Source organism: Acomys minous, assembly GCF_964271855.1.
Source record: "Acomys minous genome assembly, chromosome: 8".
NCBI classification, from domain to species: domain Eukaryota; kingdom Metazoa; phylum Chordata; class Mammalia; order Rodentia; family Muridae; genus Acomys; species Acomys minous.
In genome coordinates, this window is record NC_140489.1 from 37637677 (window position 1) to 37658355 (window position 20679).

Consider the following 20679-nt stretch of genomic DNA (forward strand, 5'->3'; position numbering starts at 1 on the left):
ATTTTTGCTCTGTGTCAGACACTGAGCTGGGATTCCACTTAAAAGCCGGGGCATAGGAGCCAGAGAATGCTGCTTTAGTGGTGGTTGACAAGAATGCAGCGGAGCAGACTCACTAAGGCTAGGCCTTGGGGTCAGCACTGAAAAGTTCTAGGAAAGACCACACACTGCAAAGTCTCAGTCAGGTCATAAGATTATAAATAAAGAGCAAATTATGGATATCTGCATAGTGCTAGGATATTCAACATCTACCCTACTAAAAGCTACTATTCTTAGAAGCACAAAACTTAAAATTTAATTTTAAGCAAAATTTTTTTTTCTGACAGGGAAATGCAATCTTTAACAAAGCGACTTATCTAAAAGCTGGGCAAAGAGTACTGTACTGAATCCTAAAGTTGCCCAAGCTGTAGGCTGATACCTCAGAATTCGCACATTGTGCTCTACCATCAGACCACCCTGCCATCTAATAAAACCAAAGCCATGTCTTGGATTTGAGCATTTGAAAACAGAAAGAAATGTGACAGGTCAAAATCTCACATTCCCGAGCTTTCTGATTCCTTGCAAATTCGCACAAGGCCCATATATCACCCTGCTCTCATCCTGCCAGCATCTGACTGTTTGCTCGTCATGGAAGAGGTGAAAACTTAAAACTCATGGCGATATGTCCAGCATGTGGAAAACCACTCGCAGGTCCTCTCTGTCCTGAAACATCCAGAGGCTCGTGTACACACTGTCAGACACCCAAACAGACGAATCCACTCACGCACACATCCAACAACATTCGACACTCCTTTGAAAACAGTGTGCTATGTACAGACTTGCCGGGAAGCCACAGGCTTCTCAGTCACTAGCCAAGGAGAGATGGGATCCAACCCGTCCCTAGCCCACAGGGAAAAAAATGCTTTTAACCACAGAGCTGGCTGCAAAAAAAGATTCTTTTTTGTAGGAAGCAAAATGTTTCCAGCTTTGGGACTTTTTTTTTTTTTTTTTTTTTTTTTTTTTGTCCTTTCATTGCTATTGAGGAGGAAAGGCAAATGCTCAAGCAAGAGGCCAACTAAACATCTGAGAAAACCAAAACCAGGCTCCTCTGCTGGAGAGCAGAAAAGACAGTGAGTGAGCAGTTCACTGGGTGAGGCCCGGCCTTGGGCAGCTCTGGGCCAATACTAACTCAGGCACTTCTTTACCTGTTTACGCCCTTGGTTTGAAATTTCTTCACTGGAGCTCCACTTACTTAGTGGACTTAGACAAGTGGCTTTACTTTTCTGAGCCTCAGTCTGATATCGAGTGTGAGTCCTACTACTAATAAGCAATACGTGTTATTAAAGACATGGAGCAGGGGAAATAGATGGCTCCATGGTGGTCAGTGTGCACAGAAAGCCCCAAGTCTGATCTTGAGCACAAGAAGAAAAGAAAGAGATGATAATGACAATGACGATGACAATGGTGATGATGATGAGGTCATGATGGTGATGATGATGGCGATGACGACGATGACAACGGTGTTGATGATACACATAAAAGTTATAGGGTCTGGGGAGATGGTTCAGTGGGTAAAGAGCTTGTTGTGGAAGTGTGAGGACCTGAGTTCATATCTGCAACACAGATGTAAACAGCTGGCACTTGCAGGACTGTGTACCTAAGATTCCAGTGTTCGGGACACAGAGATGGAAGTCTGTGGGGCTAGTCAGTCAGTGAGTTCCAGGTTCAGTGAGAGACCTTGTCTAAAAAACTAAGGTGGAAAGTGACTGACAGTGACATCTGGAACGACCTCTGATTTTCACAGGTACATAGGCATTATATGTGCATCACACACACACACACACACACACACACACACACACACACACTCATACCACAGTCACACAATGCCCAGTGTACATAAGTGTGGTTTATTAAGATAGGCCCAGTGAGTCTTATAGGTCACTAGAGAATGACTTTACAGACCACTAGAACCCAAAGGTTCCTTAGAGATGAATACTAACGTCTGTGTTACATAAACAAGGAAGTACTGGAGAGACGAAAAGATCTGATGAAGTCATTCAGGTAGCAGAAGGCTTACAGATAGGAAGCAAACAGGAAAGAGAGCTAAAATCACTTCCATCACAGAATGTGCATATGCTGTCCGCTGTCAGTGGATCTCAGACTTTGTGCACCTAAACACCACCCAGCAAATGTAGAAATTCATATTTTTTGGGAGGGGCTCACTTTACATCTGCTGTATTCAGCCAAGGAAGGCCCAGGAATCTGAACTGTTGCACGCTATGCAGGCAGAGTCTAAGCAATAGTCTTTTGGCCACTTGTCCAGAAACATTACACAAGAAAGTCACCAGCCAAATAAACAGCAGAACCGTAGGATTATGTGACATGGCTTTGCACAAATAAGCAATGTGGCAAGTTCCCGAAGACAATGAAAAATATTTCTACTGCATGAAGCAGCATGTGATGTAGCGTGTGATGTGTTGCGTCTCCTCACAGAAGCAGGAAGTGCAGTCACCTTCAAGGCTGTCTCCCTCTCTCACAGAATAAGAGTAACCCAGGAGCAGAAGGGCAGCTCAGCCGGGAAGAGTGCACACCGCTCTTGCAGAGGACCTGGGTCAGCTCCCAGCACCCACATGGGACAGCTCACAACTGTATGTAACTCCTGCCCCAGTGTTACAGTATCCAGTGCCTTCTTTTGGAATCTGTAGGCACTACACACATATGCATATACAGACTCATGTATGCATAATAAAAATTAAAACTTTCAAAAATGTAGAAGAATATTTGACTGTTATAGATGAGCCATCTGTCCAGGATCATGTCTCATTAGAGACAAAGCTTGGGATTACGTTTAAACTGTCGTTATCCTTTGGCAACGAAAAAGTCATTTTTTCTATGCTACCTAAAGAGATGAAGACAGTGTCTTTTGCATGTATATTTTATTTTAGACTCAATGGATTCATCTTAATTTTTGAAGGAATTTGAAAGGCTACACTAACTTTTAGTGAATTCAAATGTAAAAGTGCTTCCCATGTTACTTATGAGGCTGGTTCATGTTGTAGGATTCCCTGCTGGCTCATGAAGGAAGTGTGGACGCAAACTCACAGTGATGCTGAAATCTCTTAGAAAGTTCTGAGACTTTTACCACTGGAGCGGAATGGTCACTTTCTTGTTTATAACTGGAAAACTATTTTTAAAAAAACAATACTTATTTTTACGTGTATGGGCATTTTGTTTTCACATGTGTCCATGTACCACATGCATTCAGTGTCTGTGGAGGCCAGAAGAGGGCGCTGGATGCCCTGGAACTGGAGTTATACATGGTTGTGAGTTGCTATATGGGTCCTGTGAATAAAACCCCAGGCTTCTGGAGGAACGGCCAATGGTCCTGATTGCTGAGCCATCTCTCTAACTGCTAATTAAAAAACAAAGATGTGTATGTCTGCGAGCCTGTGAGAGTTTATGTCTACCACATGAGTCCAGGTGCCCACAGAGTCCAGGACATTAGATTTCCTGGGCCTGGTGCTACCTCATGCGGGTCGTGGGAACTGAACCTGGGTCTTCTGCAAGAGCAGTCAGTGCTCTTAACCACTGACCTATCCTTCCAGCGCCAAGAAAGGTGCTTATCTTTTACTTCTTAGTATGGTGCTGAGGGATCTTAGCAGGTACGCAAGGATAGCCCATCCATGTTCCCGGTACTTTGAAGTGGCAAGGACATGCATCCCACAACAGAGAGGCTAGTGATGGCACAAACTGAAAGCTACGAGCTGCTGAAAACCAGGGGTGTGTCCTGCAGCTGGGTGATGGCTGCTTTCACAGAACTCTCAGAAGGTTCGAATTCATCAGGTTAGGATCTGTGGCTTTAGAAAGTATTTAGTAGAATTTAGGACAATCTTACAGTCATTAACATGAGGCAACTAGTCCTCTTACACCCCAATTTAATCAAGAGGTCTCCTCATAGACCTTTAGGAGATTGCCTCCGAGTCAGAATCAAAATCCATGACTGACTACTGAACAGTCCCTTCTTCCCATAGAGAACACTGTGGAGTTGTTGTTCTTCGTGTTATCAGGGCACTTAGAGAATGTCAGTGCCTCCTCCACAGTGAATCCACTAAAGGTTGGGGGGTCTGCCATGCTTTCACCAAGGGAGGGGCAGAGCTTGGACTTGTGCACGCGGAGCCCTGAAATGCTTCAGTGCACCTTTTTTCAGAGGAGGCCCCACTAGTTCCAAGCCCACCACCCGCACAAGACATTACTTCCAGTCATTAAAATGTTTCCTGAACTTAGATACATCTGGAAAGTTTTGGAAAGCCCTACAGGAAGGAGACGAGGCCAAAAGAGCTCCTTTTCCCATGCCATTCAGGAAGCGCTGCACAAACTCTTTGCCCTCCAAGACAGCCAGCTCGGGAGCCTGGGGTCCGGGCCAGGGAGTCGGCGGAGATAAGAAGAGTGCTTTGGGGAACTGGGTAATAAAAAACGCATCTGGAGTCTTACACAAACCACTCATCAAGAGAGAACATTTTCGGCCTGTATCAGTCTACGTCAGAGAAATGGGGCTCATCCCAGGAGAGTCAGGAGAGAGGGTTAATTTTTGGAACCAGTTACACATGCTGTGCAAGGGCAATGACGAGAAGCTGTCTCCATCACAAGGGCCAGAGGAGTCAAGGAGGATGCTCCATTGGTGCTGGAGCCCAGAGCCTGAAGAATTCCATCCAACTGGACCTTGGACAGTCAAGGGATCGTAGACACGGAACCAATACAACTGCCTGAGAGAGACTACTGGAGGTGGGGAACAGGGGTGGTGAAGAAGACATAGCTTCTTTATATTTCTCCAGGATGAGCAGAAAGGGAGCCTTGGAGACATGAATTGTAGGAAGGGCAGGGAACACATCTGAGAGAAAATAAGCTACTGACTAGAATGGTGCGCAAGGCAGACTCCTGATTGCCAAGTTGTAAGTGGGAGGGGGGAAGGATGCGTTACAAAAACCTTGCAGCTCCAAGTTCTCCAAATCCACTGCTTGCCACATCCTTTGACTTCAAATTTGCCAGAATTAGCTGGGGATGGAGGCATGGCTACCCATAGGAGAGCGCCTTCCCCAAGAGAGCAGGGGTCTACGGCAAAGTCTGTTCTTTCCCTCCCCATAGGAGGCGTCTCCAAGCATCTCATTCTGATGGCTGCCTGGTTAGAAGCCAGGGCTCTAACAGCAAAGTGGCCTTGAGGATAGAGAGGAGAATGGTGGGTGGGAAGCAGTGGTAGAGGACAGGGAAAGACAAAATTCCCACCTAAGGTTCTGTGCAATTACGAGAAGTCCCTGTGGGTCTGTATACCACTCCCTGATGGAGTCTCCAAGGCTGGGTAGAATGGAAGCATTCACACTGTCACATAGGCAGGGGACTTTGAATGCTCCAGGCAGTGCCAGCTCTTGCCTCCTTCCCTGTCCTTTCTCTGGTGTTAGCCAACTTCAGTGGGTGGAGCTTCATCCACTTATCCACAGCATCAGAAACAAGGCTCCTGTCCCACATTCCTCCAAATGGCTTCTCTGTGCTTGGTTGCTGTTGATCCTGCCTTCTAACAGTCTTGTAGCTCTTTTTAGCCCCATAGCCACTGCCTGGGTTCAGGCACTGTTTTCTTTTCCTTCTATCCCAAATCCCTCTAAATCCAAATGGCAAACTCTTGGCCAAGGAAGCCTTGTGAAGTACAAATCTGATGGCATAGCATCAGGACCTGGGATGGGGGTGAGTAGGGGATGGGAGCCGGGGGATTCCTTTCCTTGCTTTTTCTTCAGCTAGGGACCACCTTACCCTCTCTTCTATGTATTGCACAGGCACGCATCTTCTCCAATAGCACCAGAGAGGTGCCCTCTGCAGTGTCCTCCTCGGCGCCTTTATGTACTGGGCAAATCCCAACACACCTTCTATGTTTTGTTTCAAACAACGTACTTTGCCAACACTGGTCCTGCACTGAACTCACTGCCGTCCCCTCAGCACCTGCTTTCACTGGGCATTTGTCCACTTCCTTCTCTTAGTTCTCCTTCGCTAAGGTGGATCTTTGGTCCAGAAAAGGCGCTTTATTTGACCTCATAGTCCTAGTGTTTGGCATATATAATTATCTGGAAAAGATAGGAAGCACAGAAGGAAGGTGGAGAGAAAATGGGGTGTCCAACAAAAACAGGTAAAGACCTTGTCTAAACAAAGGCAGAAGAATTAGAAGAAGGCCGGTGTTATGGCTAGATACACACAAAGGACAGTTATAACAATTACTGACATGTTAATAACATTTATTACCAAAGGCTTGATATGCATTATTTACCATCTTAGTCTGTTTCATGCAGCCATATCTGAATATCACAGAATGGGTAATCAGTAATGTACAGAAATGTGTTCCAGCTCTATGGCCTCAGACATCTGAAGCTAATGAGAGCCTCTCTTGCATTATCATACAATGGAAGAGCAAAGAGAGGGCAGGAAAGAAATAAAAAGGGGCCAAAATCACATTTTTTATAAAGGACACCTTGTCACCATAATGATATTAACTTATTCACAAAACCTTATGGCCCAGCCACCTCTTAAATATCTTGTCTTTAAAAATGTAATAATTAAATTAATTTTATGTGTGCGTGTGTCCTGGAGTGCATATGAGGGCAACTGCCTCAGGGGTCAGCCTCATCTTCTATTCATTGAAGCAAAATCTCTGTTGTTTCTAGTATTGTGCTGCATAGTCCAGGCTAGCTGAGCTTTGGGGGAAATTCTCCTGTTTCCTTCTTGCCATCGAAGTGCTGGGACAGCAAGTGCAAACCTCTGCATCTGGCTTTTTATTGCACCAGGGATAAACCCAGTCATCAGGCTTTCGTGTCTAGTGCTCTTACCTACTGAGCCATCTCCTTACCATGTCCCTGTCCCACCTCTCAACACTGTTCCTTACAGTAACAGTCAACTTTCCAACTTATGCTTGGGGAGACATAATCAATATGTAATATATACTTTCTTTAGCTGTTTCATTGTTTATACAGTGTTTCGCCCACATGTGTGCCTGCAGGCCAGAAGAGGGCGCCATTATAGATGGTTGTGAGGCACCATGTGATTGCTGGGAATTGAACTCAGGACCCTTGGAAGAACAGACAGTGCTCTTAACCTCTGAGCCATCTCTTCAGCACTTCAGCTGTTTTAATAGTGCCCCCCCCCCGCCCATGAGCAAGGCCTTGCCGACACTATGGCAGCCACTCATCCAGCTCACCCTTATGAAATTTCTTAGGCAATACTTGGCCTCTGGACAATCACACCACATAGCAGGAGCCTTGCTATGGAGGAGTCCCAGAGACTTCTGCTCCAATGAGACTAAGATTATGACCAGTGCCTTAGAGGCCTGGCTCTCGCAAACCAGTAGGCTGAAATACTGGTGGATCTCAGAGCAGGGGGTGGGGATGGCAGACAAGGGCAAGGCCAGTGCCAGAATGGAGTCACAGTAGGGGAATCAACATCAGTTACAGAGAAAAGCCCAACATCCCAGAATGGCTCAATATAGGACAGCATGTCTAAGAAAACATTGTATAAATGTCTGTTGATAAGAGGGAAACATTTGGCAGTAACAGCTGTTGAAGAGTTGGAGGCCATGTTGAATCTGTTAACCCTTTCGTTTCCAAGAAAGCACCAATGAAAAAGCACAGGTTAGTCATTCATCTCGTTCCACTCAACACTGGTTGGTCCTTAGTAGAGAGTAGGAATGATACATTCAGAGAACAGACAACTCAGGATTTAAAGGTAAGCCATGACCTTGCTTCCTGTGTGGGAAAATGACTCTTTAAGGGAAAATTAAGGGGGTTGATGTAATTTATATATTATTCTCTATCACCCATGAAGGAAGAGATGCATCTATGGGGTCTACCCTGCCCATTGTCACTGGAGGGCATCTGGCTAGACGAGCAAAGGTCTGCCCCACAGACACACCCTCTCTTTCCTCATTGACCAAAGGGCACAGCAGTGAGGCTGAGGCCAGTCCATGGAAAAGATGCTGCTGACAAGACCACAGCTTAGAAGCTGACGGAGGAGGGCAAGACTCAGGGAGATGCTCTAGAGCTTACTGTCTCTCAGAACTGTTCTGGGAGCCCAGGAGCCACAGAGTCTGAGGGAATAACTAAGCGTTGCCATATGGAGGTCAAGACAGCCTTTTCGGTGTATAGCTCATTCAAGTCTTTGAAGGACACACTCTGTTAAATACCTCAGGTGGCTGCCCCACAGGGGTTGAACAGAGAAATTCATTCCAAGTGCATGCATGAGCAGCCTTACATTAAACATGGCATTGTATGTGATGAAGATTAAAACCCCAGGGGTGTGGATGAGGGAGTACATATGCATGGCTGGAGCTAGGCGCAAAGGAGGAGGGAAATTCTGGGCCAGAAGCCATGTGATTTGGAGCCAAAATGTAAAGCTCTATAAACCTCAGTGTACTCACCCATAAATCATACCTAGAAACGCCCACCCCATAGAGTGATGAGCCTTGAACCGGAGATCGCCCACAAAGAACTTAGAAGAGTAACTGGCCCCAAAGAAACCCAGTAAATAGCTGGGATAACAAAGCAAAGCAACCCCCAAAGCCAGGGCTGTGGGGGCATTGGGTGGAGAGCTTTCGGTCCCTCCCAAACGTACCCTGGGCCTCAGTTCTATTTTATGAGCTTTGTAGAGCTGTATCTCACCTGCGGTTCAAACAACAGTCAGCGAAGAGCTCTGCTGGGAGGGGAGCATCATAATCCCAGCCCATCTGAAAAGAAGCTTTACAAGGTAGGCAGTGAGACACAACCGCTACAGCCTGGCTGCCCAGAGGTGTTCTCAAAATCACGGTCCCCTTGGTAACAGTAAAGTAGGAGTCCAGGAGGCAAGCACACACAGTCTTTGTCCAAAATGTCAAGACTCTAAAGCTCTGCCAAGTCCATAAGGGAAACTTCCAGAAGGAGACCCTAAGATGCACTTAAACCAAGGCAGTTGTCAGAAGCCATTGCCTGGTTTAAAAACCCAGAGAAGGCTGGGGATGGAGAGGGGCAATGGGGTAAGGACAGAGCTAAGGAGAGAAAGGAGTATGTCAACTGAAAACTCCAAATTAGGAAAAGCAGCAGAAATAAGGAAAACCCAATGACTTATATTGCTTCTGACAACCAATCATACATTTGATAATGTGTGACATATCATAAATGTTATGGTAACATAAGACTTCATAAATTCAAACCGAATGCCAGAGACATATTCATTTACCCTCACACTTCCATCATGTAGCCCCCTCGTCTGCATCCTCCCTGCCCCTAACTCTGTAAATGCTGGAAGAGTCTCACTCTCCCCGCTGCTCCAATCAGTGACACCAGGAAGGGCGGGAAATGGAAATCAGCACCGTACCTTACTTGGTACTCCCAGCCATAGCCCCTCCAGGGAAACTGCAGAGGCCACAGGCCCAGGTACCTCAGGTACACTGTGTGAACTCTCCCTGGCAACAGCAGCCAGACAACAGTGCCATGACCTGGACCTGCTACAGTGTCATGTGCAACAAGGTGTTTTGAGTCACATCCCCATACAGAACAGAGAGCTTCTTCACCAGCCATGGCTGGGAGTATTTTATTTATTTATTTATTTATTTTGGTTTTTTCGAGATGGAGTTTCTCTGTGTAGCCTTGGCTGTCCTGGACTTGTTTTGCAGTCCAGGCTGGCCTTGAACTCACAGTGATCTGCTTGCCTCTGCCTCCCAAGTGCTGGGATTAAAAGCGTGCATCACCACCACCCGGCTGCCGGGAGTACTTTAAAGCCAACCAGTGCTAAGAACAAGGGAAGAAAACATTACACAGACTACCATCCCTTCGTGCCCCTGCTCCCGAGTGGGAGGCGTCACTCTCGTAGGGAATTCAGTACCCTTCACAGGTAAGTTAAATGTCATCCTAGATCCAGTTGTCTTTCAGGAAAAATCAGAGTGAAGGAGGGAGGGCAGGAAGGGGAGGGAGGGAGGGAAGGAGGGAGGGAGGGAGGGAGAGAGAGAGAGAGAGAGAGAGAGAGAGAGAGAGAGAGAGAGAGAATGGATGAATGAAATGAACGAGCATACGGGCCATTAACTGTGATCCAAAGGAATCATTAAGACAAGCATTCCTTTCTGGTCCCCCATTTAATTCCTACACTTAAAAATTTAAGCAATAGTAACATGGACAAAACCTCTCATACCTCAGACAACATGGCACATGGCAAGCTCTGGAGCAGTATAAACCTGTCTCTACAGCTTGAAGCTACCATAGAGCATAACGTATTCATCTTACTAACCCAGCTTTGAGCGGTAAAGCTGGACATGACAAGCTCTGTGTTGAAGGACTGTTGTGGGGATTAATAAAAACCATGCATACGAAACAGCCAAACCTGAAGCCTGTAGCAACCATGCAGGTACTGTCACAGGCTACACCCTTCCCCCGACCTCTGCCACCAAGAACCTTTTAGTTCTGCACGGAGCCCTGGGACCAAGCACGAGGCCCTGATGGCAGAAAATGGGTCCCCTGCAGATTGCCTCCCGCTTTTTTGCTACCTCCTGCCTTGCAATGCCCTTTCACGACCAACATGTACGACTCAAAACGGGGTGACCACAAACTATCTTCTGCATTGGGAAAACTAGGGAAAAGGCCAGAAAAAGTGTTGAATGCTTTCAGTCTTTGAAGGCAGGCGACAGGAAACTTGGGGCTTAAGGGTGTCCTTCCAAGAGCACAAATGACGTTTGCAGGATACTGTCTACAAGCACAGATCCTCTGTTGGGACTTTCATGCTCGCCATGAGGTTCATCTAGGAAAAAGATACTGAGTTTCCTATCTGAGCCCAACCTTCAAAGATTGACTTTTATAATTCATTGCAATGTAGAGTAAGAAGGTACCTATAGGAATATTTTTCTGCACGGTTCAGTAAAAAAAAAAATTTATGCACTCCTGAAAGTCATAGAGATATAAATAGCATATCATCCATTAGCCTAGGAATTTGGCTGGGTTTGACGACTTTTTTTTTTACTCAGAGTCTATCTTAAGAGTCATCAGAGAAAAATGAAAATAGTGATATGTAACGAATGAGGAAGAAGCAATTCTAATTCCTTGTCCATCTCTTTTGCTTGTTAGTTTTATGCCTGTGAACCACCGCTTAATCCCAGATACTTGCCCAGTGGTGTAAAAAAGGAGCCTAAGAGTCACCAACAGCTTCCTAGAGACTTCAGCTCCTGCCTCTGGCACGCCCGCCTTCACTGACCCCGTCTGTGGGGAGAGGCCCCAGGACCTCATGAGTCACAGGCTCCTTAGGTGATCCCGTGACTCACTGGACAGGAACTAGGAGGCATTTCAATGAGACACTGCCAGTGCTCTGGCGGAAGTGCTCATTCAAATGTCAGTCAGTTCATGAAGATGTGGAACCCTCCTTTCCTTTCACTTTCCCCAACCAAAGGCCTGCTCCATGAGTTCTTCACCCATAACTAAAGAACCAAGGCTAAAATGCAACATCCTGCCCAACCTTCATTTCTAAACGAGCCAAATACATTTCACCGTCCTTGACTCACAGGTCACTGCCTTGGCCAAGAGATGTCATAGCGGTTTCTTATGTTGCCTCCCAACTGAAAGCGGTTTTTGTTTTGTTTTGTTTTTGTTTTTTAAGCTAGACAAACAGGGTCTTCAGTTTGGCTCCAAGGCCCTGTGTCTCTTTTACTTCCTGTAACTGCTCAGATTTCTCTTTAAAAAAAAAAAATCTCACCCAGCTATTTGGCCTTCTTTCCTTTACAAGTTAGAGCTGGGAGGGTCACTGCACCAGGGGATTTGGAACTAGATAATAGTATGCAAAAATAAAACTTTTCAGAGCCAGAGGAAAATGATGGGGAGAGAGGCTCATTCCAGGGCAGCCAGTGTTCAGAGCGCTGTGAGTGGGCCAGGCACTCGGCCCCTGATGGTTGGACACCAGAGTCTTTACAGAGAGAAATAAAGGTCACATAATAGTAAACCTACCCCAAAAGTAAAGGTATATGGTTTAATACATTAACAAATATATTTCTTACTCCTTGTCCACATGGAGGTTGTCTGTACTTGTTTGGTGTTTTAGGGTCTTTTCTATCTGGAAATGGGGGTAACAACTAGTTTTATGACTCTATGTGACAAAAATGCTTTCATTTCTATTTAAACTTTCAGAGTCTCTAAGGTGCTCAAAATCCCCTAGGGAAGATTCACTCTTGAGAGAAGGTCCATGATCTGTCTAAGCTGAGGATTAGAATAAGAGACCTTCAACAGAAGTGTCAGGGACCAACTGCACAGGTATATTTAACGGAAAATGCCCAAATCTTAAGAGAGAGCAGAGTCTCTTTTACTAGTGTCTATTGAGAAATAGTGACAGCAGGCATATTGACTTTTTTCTTTTTCTTTTAAAAAATGTTATTTTGTGTGTATAGGTGTTTTGCTTGGATGTGTATCTGTACACCACATGCATGCAGTGTCTGTGGATGGCAGGAGAGGGGTGTCAGATCCTCAGAAGTGGACTTACAGATTGTTGTAAGCTGCCACCCAGGTGTTGGGACTTGAACTTTGGTCCTCTGGAAGAAGAGCCAATGCTCTTAACAGCTGAGCCAACTGTCCATTCCCTAGACACTGACTTTTTCCCCCCAAGGAGTCATATGAAGTGTGTGTGTGTGTGTGTGTGTGTGTGTGTGTGTGTGTGTGTGTGTGTGTGTACATGCACATAAGGATATAGATATTTGTGTCTTGAGTGTGATAGTAATAGGCCCTTCGTGTAGAATTTCCTCAGATTTTTCTTTACTTATTATCATACCTACCTACCTGGTGGCCTGGGGGGAAAAAAAGAAAGAAAGAAAGAAAAGAATTCTTTAAAAGTCACCATTTTGCTAATCTGTTCAATACCTGCTTAGAGCACTTCTGTTGAAGAGAGTGGGCAAGAGTTCAGATTTCACACTTGAGCAGTCTGAAGCAGGAGGGAATATTCACACTCAAGGCAGTGGACTTGGCTGGAATTCCATGTTCCCTTGGCTATTTCTACAGATATTTATGCTTAAAAGAATTTCCTCCCACCTAGGAGCATGGCCAAATTCTCTTTGCATGTGTGAGCTGTGAGTGCGCTCCCTCCCTCTCTCTCTCTCTCCCTGCCCCCCCCCCCCCCCGCCTCCCCAAAACACCAGCAGGTAAGCAGCTGTGCTGGGGTGAAATGCAAGCAAGGCAGTATGATTACCTAGAAGATGTCTGGGAGAAGGCTTCTATTTGAGTTACGGTAACTATGTATGATCTCTTGGAATCAGAAATCTTCAGAGAAATCAGAAGCAAAGATACCACCGCACAGCATTTACTCTTTGAGTGGATATGGGTGTAAATCTCACATGCCGGCCCAATCTACTGTGACTTCTGTGTACCCTCAAGTACTGAAGCCACCTGCCTATGAGGATGGCTGGAGGACCCTTCCCTCATGTGCCATGGGCCAAGTTCAGGGCTCTGGCTTAGTTACTTAAAGGAGCCCCTATGAAGATTCTAGTGGACTGGTTCCTATTCTTCCATAGCTCTCAACAGTGTTTCTGAAGTGTTGCTGTGCTCAGTATTCCTAGTACCCTGCTATACACATGTTTGCTTGCAGTTGTCATGGTAGACGTGAAACTCTTTAGCTGACTACTAATGCTTTAAGGGATTACTAAGCTGCAACATTCAATATGTGGAAGAGTGATTCAAGATTGGGTTCACATATTAATAAAAGAATGTTTCTTTATTGATGTTTGTTTTATGATGAAGGCTCACATTCAGCCCAAGTTGGAATTTGCTTCCTGTTGCCTTAGCACACTAAGGAGGATTTCTGTGTCTCATTCTTTTTCACCTTCTTTCAGAATAAAGGCCTTACATGTGTCTTGGACATTGTCCTTAGCTATGAAGCTACATCTTCAATGGGCTCCTAATTCAGGGCTTGTGAGAACAGCAAGAGATGTAAGTGCTTGATACAACTGTGATCCAGAGGGAAGTGGGGTTGATGAAGGCTTGTGTCTTCACAGTGATGATGTCTGAGTCTTTGAAAAGTACAAAATGGATTCGATTCGGAGAGAAGTCCATTGTCAGAAAGGATGGATACTCAGAAAAGACTGGATACTCAAGTCCAACCTACAGCATTGAGAAAGCTACGGATCCAAACAAAAATTAGGACCTTGAGTAGATAGTATTGGTCTTGTCAACAATATACTGGCTCATCCCTCAAATGTTCAATAACTTTAGGGTGCCTCCTGAGTAGGAGATGAAAATACTATTATAAAGTCTATTCAAATAAACTACCTATATGAAAAGGTCACCTACTTCCAATCTGTTGAAATAAGAGAGTCATAATATTTATTTCATCAAGAGGGTGTGAAGCTTAGCCAGGATTAATTTATTTCATTACTCCCTTCTATGGAAATTCAAAATTTATATAATGCCATATGTGGGTTGTAGGAACAGATTTCAGGAGGATTTGATGAAAAATACTCGGAATGTTTCATCAGAATTTGCATCATTTTCAAGCGTAGCCACCCACACTCCAATTTCCTGAGTCATCACAAGGAACCTGGTACTTCAAAAACTTCCCAAATGCTAGTCTTAGCCAATTCACTGTGTATATTTCTGCCTCTTTAATCATTCCAGAACATTTATCAGTGGTAGGGCCTTCTATCACCTCTACACTGTCTTTTCAAGTAAACTGAGTAATGAGAGGGTTATCAGCTCCCTCCATTTTTTTTTTCTCACTCTAGCATCTAGCAACAGTAACGAGCAGACATGGGGTGATCCAATTTGTTGAACAAATGCTGGGAGGGGTCCTCTGTTCAGTTATGAGGCAGAATCCAGCCTGTGCCACCAGCTACGGCTACCTTCCTCTATGCTGGGCACCATCCTAACGTCTTCCCATTCTGCCTATCCTTGATTACCTGTTATTTAACGCATAGGCTCTCAGCCTTGGTAGCACATTAGAATCACCTGGGCGAGTTTTACACACGAAATGGATGCTGATGCACATGCGTGTTCTCCTGTTGTCACTTCCCAGACTGAGATTTTGCTTTAGCTAGCTAACGTGGAACTCTGGCACTGGTATTTTATAAAAGCTCTCGTGCTGAAGCTGCAGGGTAGCGAGGCTTGACAACTACTGGTCGGAACTGCTGAGGTCCCACCCTGTCCTGGTGTCTTCTCAAGATGCTCCTGATGATTTCGCCTTTCTTTAGACTCACACTTAGCCATCCATGCAAGAGGTAGCCAGACACTGCCGTGTGGTGGTGCTTCAGCATGCTTTCTCTGGACTCCCTCTCGGTTATTTATGAGTGCATACATGTGCAAAGATAAAAATCCTCCATCCTTGACTGGAAGACGCTCAAGACCAGGACTATGCCTTCTCCCTCCTGGCATCTCTATGCCATGCACAGGGTGAGCTCACACATACTTTTAGATGATTTAAAATGATAGGGACAAGAGTAACCCCAGTAGAGGCCTCTTTATTTCTACTCTAAAGAAATATCTTCAGTTAGAAGAAAAATATTGCAAAATGGGCAGAGCAGGACTGAAGCAGTGCACGGAAGGAGTAAATAAAAGCCAAGTGGAAAAGAGGCCTGAATTCGTTCAAAAGAAAGCGTATCCCAGCTTCTTATAAAGGATTTTTTTTTTCAAACACTGAAGCAGAATAAACAAGAGATTGAACTTGGCTTGTACCCCGATAAGGAGATTTCTTAGTTATATAATTTTGCAAAGTTTCCAGGATGTAAAGGAAATAATCAGCCGAGGGGGACACCATCCCCTGGACAATGCAATTTAACTCTTGGGCTGCTCAGCTAGACCTGACCCCTTCTGGTCCTGTGATCGCAGACTAAGCCTTACATTCAAGAGCCCTGTGCAGGCTAAAACAGAATCCTCATTCTGCAAGCTTGATCCTTGGTGGAGTAGTCTTTGCTTGCAGACAGACTGAAACCAGAACCAAAACCAAGAGACTAACACTGTCCCTGCTATATCTTCAAGTTGGTGTCTCAGTGGTATGGCTACCCTAAAACGGCCGCACACACTCTGCTGCTGAGAAGTTCCACGAGAAAGTATTTCTAGACTAATGTTAAAGGATTGTTTTCTTACTCATATCATCAAAAAACCTTATCTTCATATGGCTTCACTACTTTGTCATGAACTAAGGCCACAGGAAAGACCGGGTGATAAGCCAAGGCAAGATAAGGTCATCAGATTGAGACATGTTTCCTATATCGAACGTTATCCTAGGTATTAGCTCACAAATTTAACGACTTATTGCTGCAGAGATATTAAATGCATGTTCTCTCATGTGGATTAATAGTCTGGTCATATTTTTATTAATTGTTCATGGTTGTTTGAAAACAAGACTCGAAGGCATTGAAGTCTGCTGCTGATTGATTAGTAACCAGGGCAACATGTACTCCTTTGTAGATTATACCAATGACCCATCTAATGGGATATGAGTTCATAGACTGTCTGATCCATCCACACTTTGTTCCTCTTGCTTCTTGTGATCAGTGGCCTGTATTTGACCCTATCAGCCAAGATCCACACAAATCCTCGAGTCACCAAACATAAAAAAAAAAAATAGCATTTGTTCTAACAAGTACTTCCTGTTGGCTCTGACAAAATGGACATGGATGAACATGCTATCATAAGGAGACAAAAATATGACTTTAACTTTATTTATTTATAAATTATATCTAGAACTAGAAAAACTAGAATCTGGAAGGCTTGATTCCATGATACCATGTGTGAGAGATCACAGAATTGGTATGTCACAGGAGGAAAGCCATCTCAAATTGAAGGCAGAGATGCTTTTTAAGAAGTAGGGTCTAGGGTCCATGAAATGGAAGAATCAATACTGATGTTGGAAACACAAAGGTCCCTGTATTCAAAGATAAGCACTAAGGAAACCAGGAATGTTACACAGGCACGTTTGTCTCTTCAATGGAAGGGATGTATACCTTTTCAGTATACCAGAAGGCTGGGAGTGGATATATTGTTAATAACCTGGTGACCTTTCCTATGTCTAAGGCCAGGCCTCACCCGAATCTCCTTAACATTTATCCCAGACCCTTCCTCCTTAGGCCTTTATCGTCAGTTTTGTTTCTTAGTCAATAGGCCCCATCCTTACGGGGGACAGCACGTGCACTTTACAGCCTGGTGACCTCTATACTATCTGTATGACCAAGATCACACCAGATTCTAGGTCCTTAAGCAATAGACTCCATTTTTATGGAAGAGGTCACATGTACTTTGCAAAAGATAGTCATGCCTTAAGCTTTATTGTGCACACAAGATTGAGATACCTGTTACCAGGAAATTTATTTCCAAAGTTGTATTGTACTTAAATAGGTCTAAAATAAACTGCTTGGGGTTAGACTCTAGTAGTTTGAGCCAACATCAGCTAACTAAGTCATGTTGAACTGGATTTCCTTCTTGCCTCATGTGAATTGTTACTCTGCCAGCCCTGGTGGTCTCAGAGACCCCCACACACTGATTCACAGCAAACATGGCTATTTTCAGTGCTATCTCTTATAGCTACAAACAATGTTTATTTATCAACATCCACACCTAAGGGCACACCAACCATCTTTAGATTCTCCAGAAATCTTCTGGATGCATTCCATTGAGAAAAGTATTAGACTCAGAACCTAGGATACTGGAACCATTAGTGAAAAGGTGTCTCTGAGGTAACAGACGTGCTGGGGCCTGAAAACACAAGAATACTTCCTTGGATGGAAATAATCTGCTTTATCTTCTCAGAACAGGGCTGACCCAGTGACCAGGCTGGAATGTTATTTACACAGGCCCAAGAAAACCAAGAAGAATCCTCTGGTCTGTAACCAAGGACATCCATAAAGTTTGTCTAAAAAAGGAAAATGCTCATGGCTTTATTAGATGGTTCCTGCCTCTTTGCTAGAATAAGTCAGTTTATCTCCTGCTGGTAAAAGCAATGTCATCCTGCCCCATAGCCCCCGGAAAGGCCCCTCAGTACTACCCACTTCTTTATTAACCTTGATTCAATGAGTACTTTGCCAGCAAATCTAGCATCTGGATTCTGCCCTATTCAAAACGTCAGGGTATCCACCCCGTCTTTTCCCTTTGCTGACTTTCAGGAGAGATGTTAATGCAGTAGGGTAATTGAGGTAAGGTATCACGAGATATAAACATCTTGATTTTTAAAGAGATCAGGCTGTAGGGTTCCTTTCTCTGGAGCTGGGAGAGAAGATTGAGGAGGGGATGAACAGTGTTCCTTTCTGAAGGGAGGGATTCTCCCTTGAGGCCAGAAACCTAAACAGGGGGCTCTGGGAAAGTCATCATCCTGTCAGAGGATCCTCTGACGTTATTTAGTATGTTAAACCACTAGCATATGTGGCAATGTAAAAGTACCCAGAATCTGGGCATATGCACTTAGCAGAAGTTGTCCATTTTTAGGGACACACACACACACACACACACACACACACACACACACACATACACACATGCTAAGAAAAAGCACGACAACTATCTAATTCGCTCAACAAATATCTAATGAATTAATCATTTGGAGACGGAGGATTGAAAACTCCTCCAAGTGTGGTCGCCTGCCATTCACAAAAGTTAAGGAAATGCAAATTCCGCACGATCCACTCTTACACAGCTTTCCTGCATGTGGCTAGCTCCTCCCCCACTCCACCCAGCCTCCCCTGTTTCATTTTAGTTGCTGTTAGGACAAGAAAGGTCTCTTTAAGATCCTCTTATCAGTCAGGGTGGGCCCTGGACAGAAACGGTGGCAAACGTCTTCAGATACTCTGATTTCCAGTTCATCTTTTGCTCTGACCTCCATGGCTGGAGAATTCTGTGTGCGCACTCACTCACCTTCCTTTTCTCTGCATCAAGGTACTGGAGAATCAGCCTGGTGTTCACACAGTGACTCCATGTGTTTCCTAGTGCAGCAACCACGCAGCCGGATCCAGAAGTGCCTGGAAGGAGACAGGGCAAAAACCACGTTCAGAGGCTATCCTTATATGACATTTGACCTAAGCTCGGTCACCATTCATACGCAAGTCTCAGGCCACCACCACAAAAGTGGATGACTTAGAAGAGGCTGGCATTAAGGAGCTGGAGACTAAGTAAGAATGAGCATAGGGTCCTTCAAGCCTTAGCAAAAGTGACCATCAGTGGACAAACAAAGGCAGCTACAAATGACCAAGAAGATGAGTGATGTGCAACTAAGCTATTGTGGATGAAGAACCATACCTCTCCCATCCCTGGCAGAAGGGCCCAGTGTTTACGAGCGGCCTCTGTATACTTGAACTAGGAGATCTTCCTTTAGACTGGTAACCATCTTAGCTCAATTTTCCTTATCAATTCCATGGCAGATGCATATAACATTCCTGTGCCCTCCCTCCCTCCCCCATGTACATCCACACCCAAAAGGGGGGATCTGGAAGAGCTCAGCCTTTCACATCCAGTCTGCGTTAGCTTGCTCTACTTTAAGAGAAACATTCCTTTACCTTCTAAGACTTTCCTGTAAGGAGGAGGATCTGAGCTGGACTTCATCTGAATTCCTAGCCTACTACTCCAAACTGCCTGTGGGCTGCTATCTAATGTCTGCCAAGCTTCACTGATCCCTTCTGACGTGACCAGGAAAGCACCGCTGCTGCGTTCAACCCCCATCTTTCTCTTTAGAGGTGAGATGCCAAGCACTGCATCAGGGATCCAGTTCCTTCTAATCATGTCTGACGCATCCTGAGGTACCCTTCCCACTCTTGTTCCCTCTTTGACTCCAGGCCATGATGGGGCTATTGGCCTGAGGGGGCCCCGTGGAACACTCTGCCTCCCCATCACTGAGATGCTATCTCTTTTCAATGAGAAGACTGAGAACATAGATGTTCGCTACATTAGATGAAACAAAATGAGGCATCATGTGTAGCCTTCCTGTGGCATCATCTCATCAGCATGGCCCCTATGGTCAAGTAGTAACTGGTCCTCTTTCCTGGGATGAACAAACTTTAAGGGAGTACCAGCTCCATCAAGCTTTAAGTTCTTCGGTCCTAAACACCACAGCAGAGAAATGATGTTCAGTGGGTCTCAGCTGAAGGTGATTTTGTTGGCTAATGCCTAGTGCGAGGGTTACTGATGTTTGGAAGGTAGAGGCCAGCATTGTTGCTGAACTTCCTGTAATGTCCAGAACAAGACTATGACAAAGGTCTACCCACCTCACAGTATAGCAGTTCTGGAAAAAAATGAAGTTATGTAATAAATGAATTAGCTGGAAATCAATAATACAGGCTTCAATAAGAAGACTTAAAGACTTTAGCACAGAACAGAAAAGAGTAAAATTTAGAGCCACTCTGGCTCATTGTACACACAATCCAAAACACAAACAGATGAAGGTGAAAATAAATAAATCTGGCCTGTGGGAATCAGATTACAACACCCCCCTCCCACCACCCCACCCCTTACCCCAGGATTTAATCCTTAGTAGCCCCCCATGCCTGAGGCTAAGATGATAATGCCGAAACAATATATTCTTCGGGCTTTACCTCCTGCCCTGGCTCTCCGTCTGACTTCACCTCTCTGAGCTCCCTCACTAAATGGCTCACTGTGACCTTTTCACTTCTCTGTTCTCATCATCCTTGACCTCTTGTCAGCAGTTGATAAAGCTCCCCCACCCCACCCCCCTCCTTGCCAGAGAGTCCCCTGGCCTTCTCTGTTG

At 45.0% G+C, this 20679-nt stretch overlaps 1 protein-coding gene across 9 annotated transcripts in view; it reads right to left on the reverse strand.

The window, feature by feature from the left end:
• RAD51B (RAD51 paralog B) overlaps positions 1-20679 on the reverse strand; it is a 528078-nt gene that overhangs the window by 40683 nt on the left and 466716 nt on the right. For all 9 annotated transcript variants that reach the window (XM_084793544.1, XM_084793549.1, XM_084793547.1 and 6 more), the window contains one exon: positions 18837-18940. In XM_084793544.1, coding sequence (XP_084649670.1) covers positions 18837-18940 — 104 coding nt within the window. The remainder of the gene's footprint in view (positions 1-18836; positions 18941-20679) is intronic.